Genomic DNA, 20926 nt, shown 5'->3' with positions numbered 1-20926 from the left:
AACCCTCGCTGTTTCCCCCTGCGGGGTGGCGGGAGTACTGCATACATGATCAATCCTAGTTTTAATGGTTTCATTAAGCCTATTTGGGCGATGTTCGGTGCTCAGAAAAAAGCACAATCCACATGAATGAAAATGTGTTTTTTTAACAAAAATATATCAAATGTACATGAATCAAAATTGTTAAAAAAATCAAAAATTATGCCTGTGAATTTCTCATCCATTAGGTTGTTGAATTGTTTGAAACTGGACTGTTCAGACGGTCTTTGAAGCTTAAATGCTGTTACCCGTCAGGCAGTGCTACTTTTTTGGGAAAAGCAGCATGAGCATCAGTTTTTTCAAGAAATAAAATACGACAGAAGTACAATTATGTACAGTCAGGCGAGCTTCCAAGTAGGGAGACATGCCTGAATAATTTGAAGAAATGAGCTCATTCATCAGGCTCACAGACAAAGCCAGGAATTAACAAAACTAGTATTTTTAGTCAATGGAAAAGTGTAGCTCTAAAGAAATTTAACGATAAACGTAAATAATGATAACCACAGTAAAATCCTGATGGTTACTATTAACGCTTTGTATCAAAATGATCAAAAGACTGTGATTGATATACGTACTTTGACAAACTTAAGGACCAATAGCTCGCTAACTACTCTCTGAATACTAGCATGAATACCAAACAAATTGCTGTCTTTCCCCACAAAGAAACGACATTCCTAAATCCAAACGTATCTAAAGACATCGCTGTTTAAGCAACTAAGCTATTCAAATGTGCACATTGTGCGGTCTTAAACAGAGTGATTGACACAGACGGAAGTGGGTTTTTTAACAACTTTATTAACACAGACGGAGTTGTCTACAACAGGAAGTGAACTCGCGTAATCTCACATAAACCGGAAGTAAAGCAAAGTAAACATTTAATTTGCCTTTATCAATAGAATTTTTCTTTTTACTTTTAGAAATTAAGATGGAAGATGTGTCTCTTAAAAGCCAGAACAAAAATAGTGTATGCATTCTACTATTTTGCCACCACATAGTGGAATGCACTGCCAACAGACCTTAAAATTCGAACTTCCCTACTAAATTTTCAAACTGCCATAAAATCATGGCTCAGCTCAACCTCTACCTGATCTGAACCAAAATTGATCCCCAGCAACTCTTCGAAGCATCAAACAGGTTTATACGTGGTTATAGTGTATATATATTTTCTCATTCTGTTTTGCACACTCTTGGAGTCAACATGTGCATAGTCATGCACATAGTGTCATGTACATAGTGTATATATACTCCCCCCCTATTTTTTGTATATATTGCTTTTCAAATCACCTGACATGTATACTGTGTACTGTATATGTACATAATTTATAAATTTTTGTACATAATTGTGAAGTGAAGTGAATTATATTTATATAGCGCTTTTTCTCTAGTGACTCAAAGCGCTTTACATAGTGAAACCCAATATCTAAGTTACATTTAAACCAGTGTGGGTGGCACTGGGAGCAGGTGGGTAAAGTGTCTTGCCCAAGGACACAACGGCAGCGACTAGGATGGCGGAAGCGGGGATCGAACCTGCAACCCTCAAGTTGCTGGCACAGCCACTCTACCAACCGAGCTATACCGCTATATTGTTTGTATACATCCATCCATCCATCCATTCTCTACCGCCTATACCCCTTGGGGTCGCGGGGGGCGCTGGAGCCCATCTCAGCCACAATCGGGCGGAAGGCGGGGCACACCCCGGACAAGTCGCCATCTCATCACAGGGCCAACACAGACAGACAGACAACATTCACACTCACATCCACACACTAGGGCCAATTTTTTTTTAGTGTTGCCAATCAACCTATCCCCAGGTGCATGTCTTTGGAAGTGGGAGGAAGCCGGAGTACCCGGAGGGAACCCACGCAGTCACGGGGAGAACATGCAAACTCCTTTGTTTGTATACATGTTACAGGTTATATATCTTTTATTATTGAATGTATCAAATGTGATCAATATTTAATGGACCACAATGGAAACAAGCCTTTTGGCTTTTTTTGCCATCCATTTGCCTTTTTAAAGCATTAAATGGATTAAATTATTTAAGATGTCAATAAACTTCTCAATCAATCCAAAAATAAAAAAATAAAAAACTTGGTTAAAACACACTTTACAATACTGTGATAATAATTTTAACCATGAGAATTTGGGGTCACAATGACCGTAATATGAAAGGTTTATAGTTACATTGCTAGTGTAGGTACAATAAAAAAATATCATTAATTATAAAAAATATTGTACATTTTATACATTTTTATTTCAATACTTGTTGGGAAAGTTGAACTTGATCTAATGAAGGTGTTTATATGTACTTTAAAAAGCTGAGTTCATGGAATACTAATGTTTTAGTGCAGGTAAACAGTGATTATTGAGACAAGATGTATTGGGCCAGATGATGACTGTCCTTTTATGTAGCTATCTCCAGTGTAGCAGGCACAGAGGAGCTGACCTTTTAGAAAAGCTCTTAAGCGAATGCTCAGTATTCCTCACAAGAACGCTGACATCTATTGTATCTCATGCAGCTTAATTATTACACTGTGCAGCCCCAATTATTGATCAATAATCACAAAATAGTAAACATGAAGTGTATCCATTATTAAGAAATGTGATAAAAGCCTTAATTTTCCAGAGGTGGTCTAAGTTTGTTTATGAACAGTAAAAGTGCAGCAATGATTAAACAGCGAGATGATGGCTTTGTGATTTACTGTGCAGCTTAGGAATCTACCAGCCCAAGCCCCAAGGTTTCTACTGGCTTCCATTTGCTCCTTTTCTGCAAGGGGAGAGAAAGCGCCAGCACTGCTCTGCAAAGTTCCCATTACTAATTTATTAATATTTCTTGAGCAAAGAAGGAATCGAGAGATAGAGATGGGAGAGACGACACCCCTGGGCCAGCGCAGCACGCATGGCCGAGTCGCGGCGCTATGTCAGTCAAAGGAGATCCATCAGAGAGTGTGAGAGGGGATGAAAATATGGAAAAGCAGAGGGTGGTTCACAAGCAGGAAATTATCCCAGAAAATTGATCCCTGAGCACAAAAGCAAATGTCCGCCTCCAATGTTTCCTTCTTAGAGCAGGACTGGATTTATCTAATCATCATTCTCCTCTAATACATTCAATTAAAGGAAACGTGACAAGGTATCCTCTGCCAAGAGTTCATCACCGACTAATTACTGATAGGCAGCCAATTCTTCTTTTTCAAGGTGGTACCATGCAGAAAATGTAGTGTTGAAATACATATATCGTTTGTTCATGAAATATTGAGCTTGAAATAATAGCTTGAAGGAAGTACAGTACATGCACAACATGCAAAATTATTTTTTAACTAATTATTCAACTGTCAGATTGTTATCATATATACACTCAGTGTTAAAGTGGAAGTACAGAGAATCAAATACAAATAAGTAAATGTAAGAGATGTCAAAGATTCTGCCTTTTAGGCTCAAGAGCGTTTTCTATTCGGGCTCTCGTACATCCGGAATGCCCCACTGTCAATAGTTAGAGATGCTACCTCATGTTTCGTCTAAAACTCATTTAAATACTCTGGCTTTCAGATTGACCCCTTTTTTAAGACCAGCTGGTTTGCCACGTTTATGCTCTATCAAACATTATTGTGTTTGTCAATCTGAGGGTATGCCTGTGCAAGGAGCTAACATGAAAAACTGACCAAGATATTTGGACTGAAAATGTAATTTCAGTTCTTATGTGTCTTGTACATGTGGACAATAATAAAGCATCTTGAATCTTGAATCTGGTCATGTAGGATATCTCCAGCCACCTCAACAATAGAAGCAATTACTATTCACATGGCTGCCAAGTAATTCAATTTGATTAAATATTTGCACACTCTCAATAATAAAAAATAGAAAATAAAAAATATGTGGTTAGCACATCAGCCTCAGTCTACAGATAATGGCAGAGGACGCGTAATAACAGAGGTGTCACGATCGGCCTTGACCGCAGTATGACCACAACATAGAGAATTAAGAACAAAAAAATATAACAAAGGAGTGAAGAAAAACAACTCCGAAAGCTCACAAAAGGTGTGAAGAAACGGAAATTGCACACAAAATGTGTAAAGAGGAACAAGACTACAACACTACAAGGCAGCGCCGGGGCAGAACAAGGAGCGTGAGTGGAGCCACAGCAAAGGCGATGAAGAAGACTGGAAAGGTGAAGCATCAGGATCAAATGGTTGAACAGGTAGTGTTGAGTATTCATGTGCGAAACTGCTGTTTATAATCACTGACCACTTTGCATTTATGGTCAGGGAAAACACAGTCATCAGATAATTCTCTAATTGTGTACACTGCCCATTGCTTTACTTTGAAATGAAATACGCAAGTACAATAACTTCTGTCATATGCAATAAAATTAATACCTGCACTGTTAGGGTTTCTGCAGGTATCAGCAAATCTAATTGTATGTTTTTTTAATGCAACTTAAAACAAATTTAATGCCCATGTCCTTCTGCAGATATTTAATATATATAGTCAAAAGCTGGCAAGTATATGTAATTTGCCTAACTATATATAGTTTTATTTATATATACACATATATACATATATATATATATATATATATATATATATATATATATATATATATATATATATATAGTTTTATTTATATATATATATATATATTATATATATATATATATGTGTATATTTATAACTATAAATATGTCTGTATATACATGTAAAAAAAAAATAATATATATATATACAGTATATATATATATATACAGTATATATATGTGTATATATATATGTATATATATATATATATATATATATATATATATATATATATATATATATATATATATATGCACTATATATATATATTTTAGACACTAAAAGCACTTCACAGAGAACCCATCATTTGATTTTTCTCTCCATGTTGACCCCGAGTAAAAATAATTGCTCAGGCCTGCTCTATTGAATTAGAATTGGCTCTCAAGACTGTTTGATCTAAGAATTTGTTTTTATTTATTTATATTTCTGTAGTGGTAGTTTTTGGTCACGATAAATAAATTTGATACCGTTAACTGCTGCCTGCCTTTAATTGATTAGGGAATAGCATGTGTGATTACACCGCATTGATGCCCATTGAGCATCATTTGGGTGTCTTTTTGCACACCCTGCAGAACGCCTCTCTGGGTTTACAATCGACGGCTTTAACTAGGTTTTGAAAAGTTAGCTAGTCAGTCACTTTTGCTAAAATTTGTATTTCGCCGACATGTATTTCTTTTCGCGCTCTAATCACAGTCTTAACAAGTTTACAGGATGTAGCATTACAAGCATCCGGTGTATTGGCTGTAGACAATAGCCAATTAAAAGGTCCCACCTGTCCATCATCGCACTGTACTTCCAATCAAAATGATTAAATGTTGAAATAATCAATATAAATTGTGAAGAATGTTTATTTTTTCATCAATTGTATGTGTAACGGAGGCCAGAGTGTGGCTGGGCCATGTGTACGTTGTTAAACCGCACTTCCTGACAACCTTAAGAGCACTGCTGGATATATATGTATATATATATATATATATATATATATATATATATATATATATATATATATATACATATATATATATATTTTTTTTATTTTTTTATTTATTTATTTATTTTTTAATAATAATTAATCGGAATAAATAATCTTACTTTGGGTGTGAATCGATTTTTGAGCACCCCTATTATTAGGCAAAGTATTATTATATAACATACAGTACTTCGTCTGCCACGAAAATACATTGTTTTATTTATTGTATTTAATTTGAAAAATAAAATTAGGTGTAAGTCTGTAGGTGTGTATTAGTTCTTCTTAATCACATTCAACAATGCCATGATAGTAATGTTAACCGTAATCATTTTGGTTACAATAACTGTGATGTAAAATGTTGAATCCCAATTTCAAAATAAGAGTCTCCACATCAGCATACACGTTTAATTAATCGGTAGGGCCAAATCTATTCATCCAAATCAGCATCTGGAATGGATTACTAACAAAAACCAAGGTACACTGTACTCAAAATAAGCCAACCCATGTGTAATAAAGACATGTGCAATAAAGACATGTGCTTTACGGTAATTAATACAATACTGCAGTACAAAGTGAGCATCAAACATGAGAAGGACAGACATGTTAAATGCAAACCTCTTGTTTTCTTCATCGCAGTCTTTTGTCTCTTGTTTTCCAAAGACTGTGTGCTACAGATTATTTGAAAAATACCTGATAATCCAGTACCCATGAGGGAAACCACACCTTCTCATTCCATTGACAAAAATGTACCAGCAGTACAGTGTGGGTTGTTAACTGTAGGAGCTGTGGCCTTGTGGCTAAGTAGTATGTAATGAGAGGTTCGGGGAAACAGCTCAGAGCGACATCAATGCAGAGCTGCTAGTTAGATGCAACCATCCATGTGAAGCTCCAGTCAGACTCTGTGTCTGCACTGCAAAGACACAGAGTCCAGGAGAGATTTCAAAGTTATTGCAAGCACATTTATGCTCTTCTAATACAAACCCCGTTTCCATATGAGTTGGGAAATTGTGTTAGATGTAAATATAAACGGAATACAATGATTTGCACATCCTTTTCAACCCATATTCAATTGAATGCACTACAAAGACAAGATATTTGATGTTCAAACTCATAAACTTTATTTTTTTTTGCAAATAATAATTAACTTAGAATTTCATGGCTGCAACACGTGCCAAAGTAGTTGGGAAAGGGCATGTTCACCACTGTGTTACATGGCCTTTCCTTTTAACAACACTCAGTAAACATTTGGGAACTGAAGAGACACATTTTTTTAAGCTTCTCAGGTGGAATTCTTTCCCATTCTTGCTTGATGTACAGCTTAAGTTGTTCAACAGTGCGGGGTCTCCGTTGTGGTATTTTAGGCTTCATAATGTGCCACACATTTTCAATGGGAGACAGGTCTGGACTACAGGCAGGCCAGTCTAGTACCCGCACTCTTTTACTATGAAGTCACGTTGATGTAACATGTGGCTTGGCATTGTCTTGCTGAAATAAGCAGGGGCGTCCATGGTAACGTTGCTTGGATGGCAACAAATGTTGCTTCAAAACCTGTATGTACCTTTCAGCATTAATGGCGCCTTCACAGATGTGTAAGTTACCCATGTCTTGGGCACTAATACACCCCCATACCATCACAGATGCTGGCTTTTCAACTTTGCGCCTATAACAATACGGATGGTTCTTTTCCTCTTTGGTCCGGAGGACACGACGTCCACAGTTTCCAAAAACAATTTGAAATGTGGACTCGTCAGACCACAGAACACTTTTCCACTTTGCATCAGTCCATCTTAGATGAGCTCACCTAATCAGCGTATTATCCATATTTGTTATAAATCTACCCAGATTGCCTTGCGTGCGTCCGCCATTTTATCTGTAGTTTGGATGACAAAATGCCTAAAATTCGACTCGAAGAATCAAAATGCTTGTATTGGTTGTATTCCCCAACTCAGGACACTATTCAAACCTAAAGTCTCAAGATGTAAGAAGCACCTTTGTTTCGCGGCAATGTACAGTACATAAAGTCTTTGACAGCCAATACACGTAATCGGTATTGGGATTAGTATCGGCCGATCTTGCTCATGGATGATAGGTATCCGAATCGGCAGCATAAAACACTGTTGGAACATCCCTACTAAAAATCAGTTATAAACTCAATTTGATAACTCCTAAGGCATGACAGACAAACCCTACTTCACCAATAAGCAATCAATACCACAATTGTGTTCTACATATTTCATGATCAAATCTCAATCTGATGTGAAATTGCATGTCTAAGCATGTGTAAAACCATATTTTCCAAATACACACTCTGTGTAGCACCTCTCTTACTTGAAACGTGTCACTCACAATTAGAGTTGAGACACACTCCTCAAGTTATTACTCAGAACGGTTAGGCCGGAATGAGCTGCCCGTTGAGCCATTCAAGTATCATACAGTTTACTTCAGGGACAATATCCAATAATGAAAAAGTCTCATGGACAGATCCGGCTTGTAAAGGTCAATCAACATGGCAGACAGCTTGAATAAAAATGCATGTGTCGGTGCTCTTACTGTTACTGGAGAGAGGAGAGTACGACCGTGGGGGGAAGTATCTACGTACCTCCTGGCCACATGGTTACTCCTGCAAGCTGTAAAAAAATATTGTGGATGTACTACCAGTCTGTGGTTGCCAGTGTTCTGTACTACATCGTAGTGTGCTGGGTGGGGGGCAGTACATCTAAGAAGGACAGCTCCAGACTGGAGAAACTGATCAGGCGGGCCGGTTCTACGATCGGAATAAAACTGGACTCACTGGTGACGGTGGCAGAGAAGAGGACTTTGGAAAAACTAGTGAGCATCCTGGATGATGCCAGTCACCTTCTGCATACTGTTGTCAGTAGCCAGAGGAGCCTGTTCAGTGCTAGACTGCTTCATCCCAAGTGCAGGACTAATAGACTAAAAAACTCCTTTGTCCCACACGCCATTAGACTGTACAACTCCTCTCTGGGAGGGAGGGAGGGTTTTAGGATGACAGGGGATGCAAAACAATAACAGTGTAATACTTTTTCATAACATGGTCACTACTGCCTAGTTTCTCTTGTTATATTCTTATTTTACTGTTATATTTGTATTCTCATTGATGCTTTTTGTTTTTATTCTATTGTAATGTTTTTCTATTTTGTTTCCATTTATACCCCCATGATTTACTTTTTACTTTTTTAAATTCGATCTCAATTCTGTACACTGCTGCTGGAATTTTAATTTTCCTGAGGGAACTCTCCTGAAGGAATCAATAAAGTACTATCTATCTATCTATCTATTTTTTTTGTTTATCCTCGGTAGAATAGCCAAAGAGGAATCAAAGTTTCTTGCTGCGTTTTCTAGGCTGATATGTGCACACACCCCGTACCCCCAAACACTCATGTGACAATAAGACCGTGTGACAGCAAGTGTATCCACGGTGCCTTGCAGGTGTTGGCACTACCAGTCTGTCTGACTGGCTCATTCCTCATAAGTGTCAACATTTCCCTGGGGCGCTTACTCGGTGGGTATTCCCTGTGCCCACATGACAAGCAATGAAACCTGTGTAATTTTTCAATGAGCAACCAATAACTTATTATGACATGCTGATTTATGTTCAAGTTTTTAACCATCCAAAAGCTGCAAGCCCTTCCCATTATCTTTTACAGCCATCACTCCTGACAAACTCCAACAAAGTACTGGGGGAAGTTCATTACATATTCATAAATTCACAGAATATATTTTTAGCCAGCACACTTACCCACATTTACTGAGTGTCGTTTTTAATCATCTAATTTGCGAACGCAACGAAAGATATGGCAGTATAGTGGGTTACACTTATATATTAGTGTCAGAATACTACAGGGCATAAAAACTGATGTAGCACAAGGTGAGCTTTTTATACTCCGCATTCCCTGTTAAAACATGAATATAAATGTGTCTGGGAGGCTGCAGGCTAAATTCTTTTTTGAGTCAAAGCTGACAATCTCAGATTTTTGTTTTTAAAAAGAATACCTGAGGCCCCCAATGCAGCTATAAAAGACTCATCACATATGTGCGTGTACCTCCTAAGATCTGTAAACAGCTTTGATGTGAGCTTGCCTTTTAACCATCACTTTAAAGTATAGGCTCCAGCGTCCCCCACGACCCCAAAGGGAATAAGCGGTAGAAAATGGATGGATGGAATACCATACCAGTACTCTCACTCACTCAAGCCTAGTGACGGTGCTTTTATAGGCACCCATCAAATTCTGTTGGTACTACAGCGTACCGATTCATGTATAATCAAACGGTACCATATTTCACTACCTTTGTTGCATGTGACATCACTTTTGTTTGCAGACTTTACACCGGCTCAAACACTTGGCGGGAAAACAAGCACTTATACAAGCACTTATAACAGACTCAGCCGGAATGCCTCTAGGTAATGTTGGCCTTCTACTCCACTGTATTTTAATGTGGGTCATTATAGTGGTACTTGGAGAGCCCAATTGTTTTTGAGGTGGTAGTTGGTGAAAATAGTTTGAATATCACTGACTTAGTATATCCACTCCAAAAAAAAAATTAGCTTCATTTTTGTTAGCTTTATTTACAGACAGTCTTTCAACATTCTGACACTCTCAATGATCTGTAAAACTGCTCTTTATGTACTATGGATGCTATGTAGTCTATACACAATTACCATCTAGGGATGTAACGATAAACGCCATTAACAATAATTGCGACTCCCGACGGTAAGTATTGCCGATTTAAAATAGAATGATCGAAAAAAACACTATTAATAACAACCCTCTGATAAACTCATGGACTGATTTCCGATAGCTTAAATGCATAAAAACAAAAGGCATTAACACATTTCCCAATTAAGAAACAACATAATCCAACATAAATATATATAAATACATTACTGTCTGAACAACTAAGGTATTTAATTGTGCGCATTGAACCTCCAAGCTGTACTCTCTTAGCACAGAGTGGTAGATCTATAGTCAGAGGAATACAAGACAGCGGTGTTTTTACGGTGCAGGCAAGGACCACTGAACAGAGTAGGACACCACAACCTCGCCAGAAATAATAAATAATAATAATAGATTGTATTTGTTAGGCACTTTTCTTTAAATAAATCTTAAAGTGCTACAGTTAAAACCAATAATTAAAACAATAAAAACGTAGCCATTAAAACAGATAATACTAAAACACCATCAGTGAAGCATTAAAAACACAGAATATGCAAAATAGTGGGATTTCTAACAATTAGTCGATTTATTTTAGTTAATTGAAATATATACCGTATTTTCCGCACTATAAGGCGCACCGGATTATAAGGCGTACCTTCAATGAATGGCATATTTCAAAACGTTGTTCATATATAAGGCGAACCGGATTACAAGGCGCACCTATGCATCCATTAGATGGAGTTGCGCTAAAGGGAATGTCAACAAAACAGTCAGATAGGTCAGTCAAACTTTAATAATAGATTACAAACCAGCGTTCTGACAACTCTGTTCACTCCCAAAATAAATTAACAGCTATTTTATTATTTTCCCCGAGGTAAAGTTTTAACAACAGCAAGGGAAAAACATGTAGTGCAACATTTATATCACATAATGGAGGGGAACTTTTCCCTGATTCAATAAACACATACTGTTAAGGTAAATCAAACGTTAGTGCAATCACAATATAGTAACACCCGAAATAGTGCAGAGCAATAACAATATCAATAACTCAACGTTGCTCAAACGTTAATGTCACACAACACACAAAATAAACATGTGAAGCTCACTTTATGAAGTTATTCCTCATCCACGAATCCCTCGAATTCTTCTTCTTCAGTGTCCGATTTAAACACCATTGATTCGTTTATGTTAAATTATCTCGCTGCTGCTCTATTCCCGTGTTCTACTGGGTGACTGATCGTCTTAAGTTTAAACTCTGCGTCGTAAGCGTGTCTCTTAATAGGAGCCATTTTTGGGTTAGAAGCGCTTCTTCTTCTACTGGGGAAAATGAACTCGGCGGCTGCTTACCATAGAAGAAGAAGCGCTTCTTCTTCTACGGGGGGAAAAGAAGTTGGCGGCTGTTTACCGTAGTTGCGAGACCTAAACTTTATGAAAATGAAGTTTAGGTTTGTTGTGGCTAAATATTGGTCCATATATAAGGCGCACCGGATTATAAGGCGCACTGTCAGCTTTTGAGAAAATTTGAGGTTTTTAGGTGCGCCTTATAGGGCGGAAAATACGGTATACCGTTTACATTAACCTGTAACCTGCTCAGTGGCCTTATGGTTAGAGTGTCCGCCCTGAGATCGGTAGGTCGTGAGTTCAAACCCCGGCCGAGTCATACCAATGGAATTGGGGGTTAAATCACCAAAATGATTCCCCAGCGCGGCCACCGCTGCTGCTTACTGCTCCCCTCACCTCCCAGGGGGTGGAACAAGGGCATGGGTCAAACGCAGAGGTTAATTTCACCACACCTAGTGTGTGTGTGACTATCAGTGGTACTTTATCTTTAACACAGCTACACATACACATGTGCGCACACGCACACACACTTTGCTGGGATGTTACTGACGTCACGTTTGGCTCACGTCCCGCCCAATGAATACTGGTGGTGGTCAAGCTCGCTCTGTTTTCAATGCGTACTAGGCACCGTTTAGCCTTTCTCGAAGACAAAATGTCCTATGCTTGTGTTCTTTTCGGCTGTACGAACCGTTCAAATTGCGGAAAGGATAAACATTTCTTCAGAGTGCCTCAGAGGTTCTCAAAAAGGACGGAAAAGTACAAAATGTGTGGATAATACTACCACCATGTTTGACGGTAGGAATTGGTGTTCCTGGGATTAAAGGCCTGACCTTTTCTGGCAAAAAAGTTCCATTACTACCACGAGCCTCTGCAGCCGCAGCCGAGCAGGGCACCGCCATCTTGAGAAAGTTTTTCTCCTCCAAACATATTGCTGGGTATTGTGGACAAACAGTTACATTTTTCTTTCATCTGACGACAGAACTTTCCTACAGAAGGTCTTATCTTTGTCCATGTTATCAGCAGCAAACTTTAGACGAGCCTTAAGGTGTCGCTTCTGGAGCAAGGGCTTCCTTCTTGCATGGTAGCCTCTCAGTCCATGGCGATGCAGCAGCTTCTAATTCATTGCAGACCTGCTTTTTGGTGGTTCTCTGTTGACTCTTGATCATCCTGACCAATTTTCTCTCAGCAGCAGGTGATAGCTTGTATTTTCTTTCTGATCGTGGCAGTGACAAAACTGTGCCATGCACTTTATACTTACGAACAATTGTCTGCACAGTTGCTCTTGAGACCTTAAGCTGCTTTGAAATGGCTCCAAGTGACTTTCTGACTTGTTCAAGTCAATGATAATTTTTTTCAGATCTATGCTGAGTTCCTTTGACTTTCCCATTGTCGCGTTTGTAACCGAGTCTAATGACTGCATCACATGAGCACTATTTAAATGGGCTCAGAGAAGTCAACAGGTTTCGTCAATCATAATCACTCACATGAAGTTAAGAGGCCATGCCATGAAGCTAATTTGATTTGATTGCAACTTTTCTACATCACCTAAATTGATCATGTATGTTGCTGTATGTATACTTTTGACCTAGCAGATTTGGTCACATTTTCAGTAGACCCATATTAAATCCATAAAAAAAAACAAATTCATGAATGTTTTTTGTGACAAACAAATATGTGCTCCAATCACTCTATCACAAAATAATAAGAGTTGTAGAAATGATTGGAAACTCAAGACAGCCATGACATTATGTACTTCACAAGTGTATGTAAACTTTTGACCACGACTGTACATATGTGTGTGTGTATATGTATATACAAATATTTAATCACGATATCACATTGTTCATAGTTAATTATAATTATTATGGGGGGGATAATTATAATGGGGGATTCAACCCACGCATCGCAACGGTATTACGATAGATTGAGTGTTATGATACTCCTGTACCATACTTGCCAACCCTCCCGGATTTTCCGGGAGACTCCCGAAATTCAGCGCCTCTACCGAAAACCTCCCGGGACAAATTTTCTCCAGATAATCTCCCGAAATTCAGGCGGACTCAGGTCCTTGAGGACCTGAGTCCGCTAACCCACAACATAAACAGCATACCTGCCCAATAACGTTATAACTGTAGAATGATGGAGGGCAAGTTCTTGGTTTCTTATGTGGGTTTATTGTTAGGCAGTTTCATTAACGTCCTCCCAGCGCGGCAACAACACACAACAACAGCAGTCACGTTTTTGTATACGTAAAGCAGTTCGTCTGCCGTAAACAGCAATGTTGTGACACTCTTAAACAGGACAATACTGCCATCTAGTGCATTTGATGAAAGCACTTTTGTGCGTGCCACACAGAATGCATCATCAGAGGTGTTCAGCATGGTTCGAAAAATAGTGACAGAGAATAGAACAAGGATGGACAATTCATCCCTTAACTCAACAATGAGTAGATGAGTGTTATGTGTGTGTATATGTGTAAATAAATGAACACTGAAATTCAAGTATTTATTTTATATATATATATATATATATATATATATATATATATATATATATATATATATATATATATATATATAACCACGCCCCTGTCACACCCCGACCACGCCCACCCCCACCCCCCTCCCCCCACCTCCTGAAATCTGAGGTCTCAAGGTTGGCAAGTATGTCCTGTACACTAAAGTAATGTTCGATCATTACCTTATAAAATTCGAAATTCTGACTCATTCTCAACAAGTTAATGATAACCACTGCTTTAGCAGCCGCAACATTAATGCTGTCACAACTATGACTCTTGCTGGCCTACTGCCTTCGGTAATGGCATCATTACCAAATTATGTGGACTCTATCGATAACCTCACTAACAACTTTAACGATGCCCTGCGCGACACCATTGATAGTATAGCACCGCTAAAGCTAAAAAAGGCCCCTAAAAGGCATACCCCCTGGTTCACAGTAGAAACTAGAGCTCTTAAACTATGTAGAAAGCTGGAACGCAAATGGTGTGCGACTAAACTTGAGGTTTTCCATCAAGCATGGAGTGATAGTTTAATAACTTATAAAAAGCATGCTTACCTTAGATAAAGCTAATTACTACTCAAATCGTATCCGCCTCAATAAAAACAATCCTAAATATTTGTTCAGTACAGTAGCATCACTAACCCAACAAGGGACTCCTCCCAGTAGCTCCACCCACTCGGCAGATGACTTTATGAATATCTTTAATAAGAAAATGTAACTCATTAGAAAGGTTCGCTCCCAGGTTTCTCATTGTATTCCATTGGGTTTATTTTTTTCTTGCCCTGATGTGGGTTCTGAGCAGAGGATGTAGTTGTGGCTTGTGCAGCCCTTTGAGACACTTGTGATTAAGGGTTATATAAATAAACATTGATTGATTGATTGATAATTAAGAATTAATTGTGATTAATCGCAGATTGATATACTTTTTGATCATGAATAAAGGTACCTAAGACAGATATTTTTAAAGTTTTTGAATGGACATTTAATTTGCTTTGACGAAATGTGTTTTAAACCTTATGCTCTTCAAAACAGCTCAACACAAAAAAGACAAACACACTTTTAATAACAATAAAAAAAATGGCTGCTGTATGTTGGTGTCTTGCCAGATTTTGTATTTTGTATAAATACAGAATTGGTATTCCTGCTTTAGGAGCACTTGCATTCAGAGAAGGAGCTACAACATGTTTAGATACCGGTTTCACGCATTAATGACACTAAATGTGGATTGTTACGATCTTACTTTAAATGTCAAAGATGTTTGGTAACTTAATCTGTGATATTTCTACATGAATGAATGCTTCTGATATTCTGTACATTACATGTTTTACAAGTTAATGGTCTTCACATTTCTGCATGGCAATGTTTTAGCCCTCTCTATTTATTAATACTATGTACAAAACCCAAAACCAGTGAAGTTGGGACGTTGTGTAAATCGCTAATAAAAACAGAATACAATGATTTGCAAATCCTTTTCAATGCAGCGTTTGCAGTGATGCAGTCACTGCACCGACCGGTCTGTTGTGGTGAAAAAGGAGCTGAGCCAGAAGGCAAAGCTCTCGATTTACCGGTCAGTTTACGTTCCTACCCTCACCTATGGTCACAAGCTCTGGGTAATGACCGAAAGGACAAGGTCACGAATACAAGCGGCAGAAATGAGTTTCCTCCGCAGGATGTCTGGGATCACCCTCAGGGATAGGGTGAGGAGCTCGGTCATCCAGGAGAGACTCAGAGTATACCCGCTGCTCCTTCACGTCGAGAGGAGCCAGCTGAGATGGCTAGGGATGCCTCCTGGACGCCTCCCTGTTGAGGTGTTTCGGGCATAGGAGGGAGGCCTCGGGGCAGACATAGGACACGTTGGAGGGACTATGTCTCACAGCTGGCCTGGGGACGCCTCGGTGTCCTCCCTGTTTAACGACAAGAGGTGGCCGAGGACACGGAAGTCTGGGCATCTCTGCTTAAACTGCTGCCCCCACGGTCCTGACTTGGATAGGCGGCGGAAAAAAGGATGGATGGATAACATTCAACACTACCTTATTATTAATGATAACACTGGTCATTTTGGTCATGATAACCGCAACATGAATGACTGCGTGGGTTCTCTATGAGTATTTCAGCTTCCTCCCACTTCCAAAGACACAAAGATAGTCTGATTGGCAACACTATATTGGCCCTAAAGTGTGAATGTGAGAGTGAATGGTTGTCAGTTTTGGCCCTGCAATGAGGTAGCGACTTGACCAGACTGTACCCTGCCTTCCGCACAAGTGCAACTGGCATGGACTCCAGCCCTCCCGCGACCCCGAAAGGGACATGCGGTAGAAAATGGATAGATGGATAGATATTGTTACATCTCTACTGTTATCTAATGTCTTGGAAATGCAACTGCATGCACAGTCTACTATATACCAAAACAAGCTATAACAACTACACAGCACTGCTACGTTAAACAAATGTTTTATTAGAAAATAATCAACGTGTATTACCACATGAACACACACAAAAGTACTGAAAATAGGTACCTTTGGTACCGATCCCTACTCAATCCTGTAAAGCTTAACTTTCATGTCAGGAACAACTTGTTCCAGTATGTACTAAGGAAGCGTCGTACTAAGAGTGCATTGCATTATTTTTATCAAATATGTGTGCACTAGCAGTCCTCACCTGCAAGCTCAGGGTGGATGAGATCAGCAAAGTTAGGGTCCTCCCCCCACCAGAAGAGCCAAATCTCTCGCCGACCTTGCCGCTGGCAGCGCCGCCATACACTTAGCACCTCTGCCTTTAGGCAGCGGCTGAAGCTGCAAAGGATGGGGTCCTCCTCCGTCACCGGGAACAGGATTGGTGCAGAGGCGGGACCCTGCATCACAAACCTCTTCCATTTGATTCCAGTCAAGTCCGCCTATAGGAAAGAGAGAGATTATTAGCTTATAATTTTAATTGCACATCAGTTAGCCAGCAGAAGCTCACAAAAAATAGTCTAGCTAATGGTAAGACAAATCAAACAATGGTAGCAAAAGATGTACCATCTAACAAAATAAGATGGCAAGTTATAGTTATGTTACAACTTATGCTAAGTTGGCACCATTGCTACTGTTTGGGAACTGTATTGTTTTAGTTTTGATGGATAAGACAAGTGCTACTACTCTTACCTGACTTATTTGATGTAATTGACCATGAAAATTAGCAGATGGCATTTTTTTTGTTTTATTGTTGACAACCTATTCAGTCTTGGTCTCCTAACTGACAGAAGGTTAACCAGCGTGGCTAGTTTAGCATATACTGGTACAATTTATTAGTTTTAGCATCTCTAATGTACAAAATGTATCAAAGTGCATCATTATTCAGTACAGGGTTTCCCCTACCTGTAACAGATCGTATCATAAAAATGTGACCCTAAGCTTTTTCTTTGAAAACAAAAAAGCGTGCATCTGAATCACCTGCCAGCAGCGCTACAGATGGTTGCGCACCTGATCGGAGTCGACACTCGACAAAAGTAAGGAGAGAAAATTGAAGATAAAGGCATTTAAAAATAATTAAGGCATTTCTTGTTCAAACCTGTGTAAACTACCCTCGTTTTGACATTACTACAGACAATAACGTCGAACTTTACGCCGTGTGCGCCTTCTAACCTCTGTTTGAACGTCTCTGTGTGTGAAGTGTGCATGTTCTTCTTTAGGTACTCAAGCTTCCTCCAACACTCCAAAAATATGCATGTTAGGGTTAGAGCTGGGTGATATGGCTGAAAACTGTGTCACGATTTAAGTTTTTTATATTGGTTGATATCAATAATTATTGATATTTTAGAAAATATGGACCAGGAAATCACTATCATATTATATTATAATGTTATATTAAATGTAGAAATGTTTATTTCAAACGTAACCTTCCTCTAGTCTGATTATGATCCCCTCAGCTATCAAGGCAGAAAGGAAAGGAAATGTCAACACAACCATGGAAAACAATCAGTTTTAGAAAAATTATTAAAATCCCAATAAGGAATATGGAAGAAATGCTTAAAAAAATTTAACAAAATTGGGTAAAGTGTGAAAATGTAAACATAGAAAAACCTGATTTTTGGTTTGTTATTATTATCTAAGTATGGAAATAAATGTATGTTATACAGTAATTAATATTTAAATACTATTTCACCAACTTGTTATTTGAAAGTAGCATTTTTTTAATATTTTGTTATTTATTTCATTTATACAGTCCTGCACTTTAGTTCCTACCTATTGTTTCCGAACATCTGAAAGAAGGAACAGACGACACTTTAAAAGAAAACATGAGCGCGGCGAAAGACTACGGTCCGTTTGAAAAAATTGCCATACTGTGGAGGTGACTGTTCCTGTTTTTTCAACAATTTCTTCACTTTCTGCAGCACTCTTGTTTTAGTTTCTCTTCTTACTCCATGCAGACATTCAACAGTAAGACAGCAAGATGGCGTAATTAAAATGATAGTTAATATTGTTACGCAAATGGCTGTTGAGTATGTCCCCATCCCCCTCACTTTCTGTATTGCTAGGTTACCAGACCACGGGGGCCTTTGTTCATGCAACCAACCATGCTTTATTATTTCCGGTTTCTTCGATTACTTGTCTATCACAATATATATTGATATTGTTTTATTGGCCCAGCCCTGCGTAAGGTTCATTGGAAACTGTAAATTGTCCATGGGTATGATTGTATAATGATTGTATAATGGTATATGTGCCCTGCTATTGGCCTGTGATTGCTAATTTTTGGTTAGCCTGTCAATGAGATGGTCCATTATATGTTAGCGTTAAGCTAGTGGCATTAGAGCCAACCTTCATCCTATATAATTGTTTTGCTTTTTTTCCCGTTTATTCCAAACTATATAATTATTTTAACATGATTCCCACATGTATGGGCACTTCATATGTAAATAATGTACTTTCCTTAGTATGCTTGGTTTTACAGTGACTTTATAGTGGAGAATATCAATAAACCACCAAAATATTTTTTTCATCTCTATTTCAAAAGACTGTTTATATATTTGGCAAACTAAATGCCAACATTCAGCGAGGGCAGAATATAGTGTAGCCTTTGTAATAAGCATCAACAATTGAAAAATAGAGAAGAACGATATAATAAAACAATATATTTGTTTATAGATATACATAAAACAGGTTTGTGTATAGATATACCTAAAACATATGTAAGGCCTTTAAAAAAAAGTGTATATAACGATCAAAATTATCATGACGTTGTATAATGATGATGTCACATTGACCACACACCTGGCCAAGCCCCCTCCACCACATACTGTATGTAGTAGCAATCTTATGAAAACCCTGCAGGCAAACATTTCTTTTTTTCGAGGCAGGGTCTCCAAAGCAAGCATGTATATATATATATATATATATATATATATATATATATATATATATATATATATATATATATAGTATATGCATGAGGTGGCGACTTGCCCAGGGTGAACCCCGCCTTCCACCCGAATGCACCCCCCCGCTACCCCGAAAGGGACAAGCAGTAGAAAATGGATGGATGATTATATTATATATATATATATATATATATATATATATATATATATATATACATACACATATATATAATATACATATACACATATATACAGTATACATATATATACATATATATACACATATATACACATATATATACTGTATATGTATATATATATATATATATATATATATATATATATATATATATATATATATATATATATATATATATATATATATATATATATATATATATATATATATATATATATATATCTAAGACGTAACTTCACTTTTTGTCCATATAGATAAAAATAGGAGTTCATGTTTTAGATCTAGGGCTGCCAATTATGGCCAAAGTAATAATTAAGATTGCTGTTATCATTATTGAAATCATGATTACTGATTGTTAGGTTAAGCAGTGTTGAGGTGTGAACGTAATACCATCATGTCATTTGTAATGTCTAATAAAAAGACTGTAGATAAATGTCCATATATCTAAAGACAAATATTGTTTTTTTTAATTCTTAATTAATATCAACTTGTCAGCTTTTTGTCATTACATGATGCCTTTATCTCTATTTTTACATTTGATAGAGGGAGTTTTTTTGTAAAATATTTATTTAAGTTATGTACATTTATATGTCCATGTAGATGCTGTAGCGGGACAGATCCATTAAGAGTTTGAGCAGAAATATGTCATATAGGAATTAACTATACACAATAAAACATTAACAAAATGCTGTGTCACATGAATGGTTTTTGAAGTAATACCTTTGTGACATGAAAAAAACACAAGTAATGTAAAAAAAACAACTGGTGTTTACTTTTTGATATCAAAATAAAACTCAAAGCAGTTTGGCTAAAGAAGATACAGTCAAATAAACTAGCTTTGTTTTTCTACGCCTCCTACCAGCACAACAGTTTTGCCAACAAAAATAAAGAGGAGTCACTCCTCTCACATTGGTGGATCGACACTAACATCCACTGTAATAATACTAAGCACATTAGCGTATCTAGTGGATAGATTACGTCAATATTTTTGGCATCACATCTTCTTTCGTTTTAAAAAAAAATTATATTATGTTTATAAACTCAGGAAATATGTCCCTGGACACATGAGGACTTTCAATATGACCAATGTATGATCCTGTAACGACTTGGTATCGGATTGATACCCAAATGTGTGGTGTCATCCAAAACTAATGTAAAGTATAAAACAACAGAAGAATAAGTGATTATTACATTTAATAGAGTGTAAATAGAACATGTTAAAAGAGAAATTAAGCATATATTAACAGTAAATG

At 37.6% G+C, this 20926-nt stretch overlaps 1 protein-coding gene across 1 annotated transcript in view; it reads right to left on the bottom strand.

The window, feature by feature from the left end:
• Nucleotides 1-20926, bottom strand: part of med13a (mediator complex subunit 13a) — a 210943-nt gene that overhangs the window by 160474 nt on the left and 29543 nt on the right. Inside the window, exon 2 of the mRNA XM_061963074.1 lies at nt 16774-17008. Within this exon, the coding sequence (XP_061819058.1) occupies nt 16774-17008 (235 nt within the window). The remainder of the gene's footprint in view (nt 1-16773; nt 17009-20926) is intronic.

The sequence above is a fragment of the Nerophis lumbriciformis genome, linkage group LG09 (assembly GCF_033978685.3).
Source record: "Nerophis lumbriciformis linkage group LG09, RoL_Nlum_v2.1, whole genome shotgun sequence".
In the NCBI taxonomy this organism is placed as follows: domain Eukaryota; kingdom Metazoa; phylum Chordata; class Actinopteri; order Syngnathiformes; family Syngnathidae; genus Nerophis; species Nerophis lumbriciformis.
The sequence above is the reverse complement of the archived record's forward strand: the minus strand, read 5'-3'. Positions and strand labels throughout refer to the sequence as shown.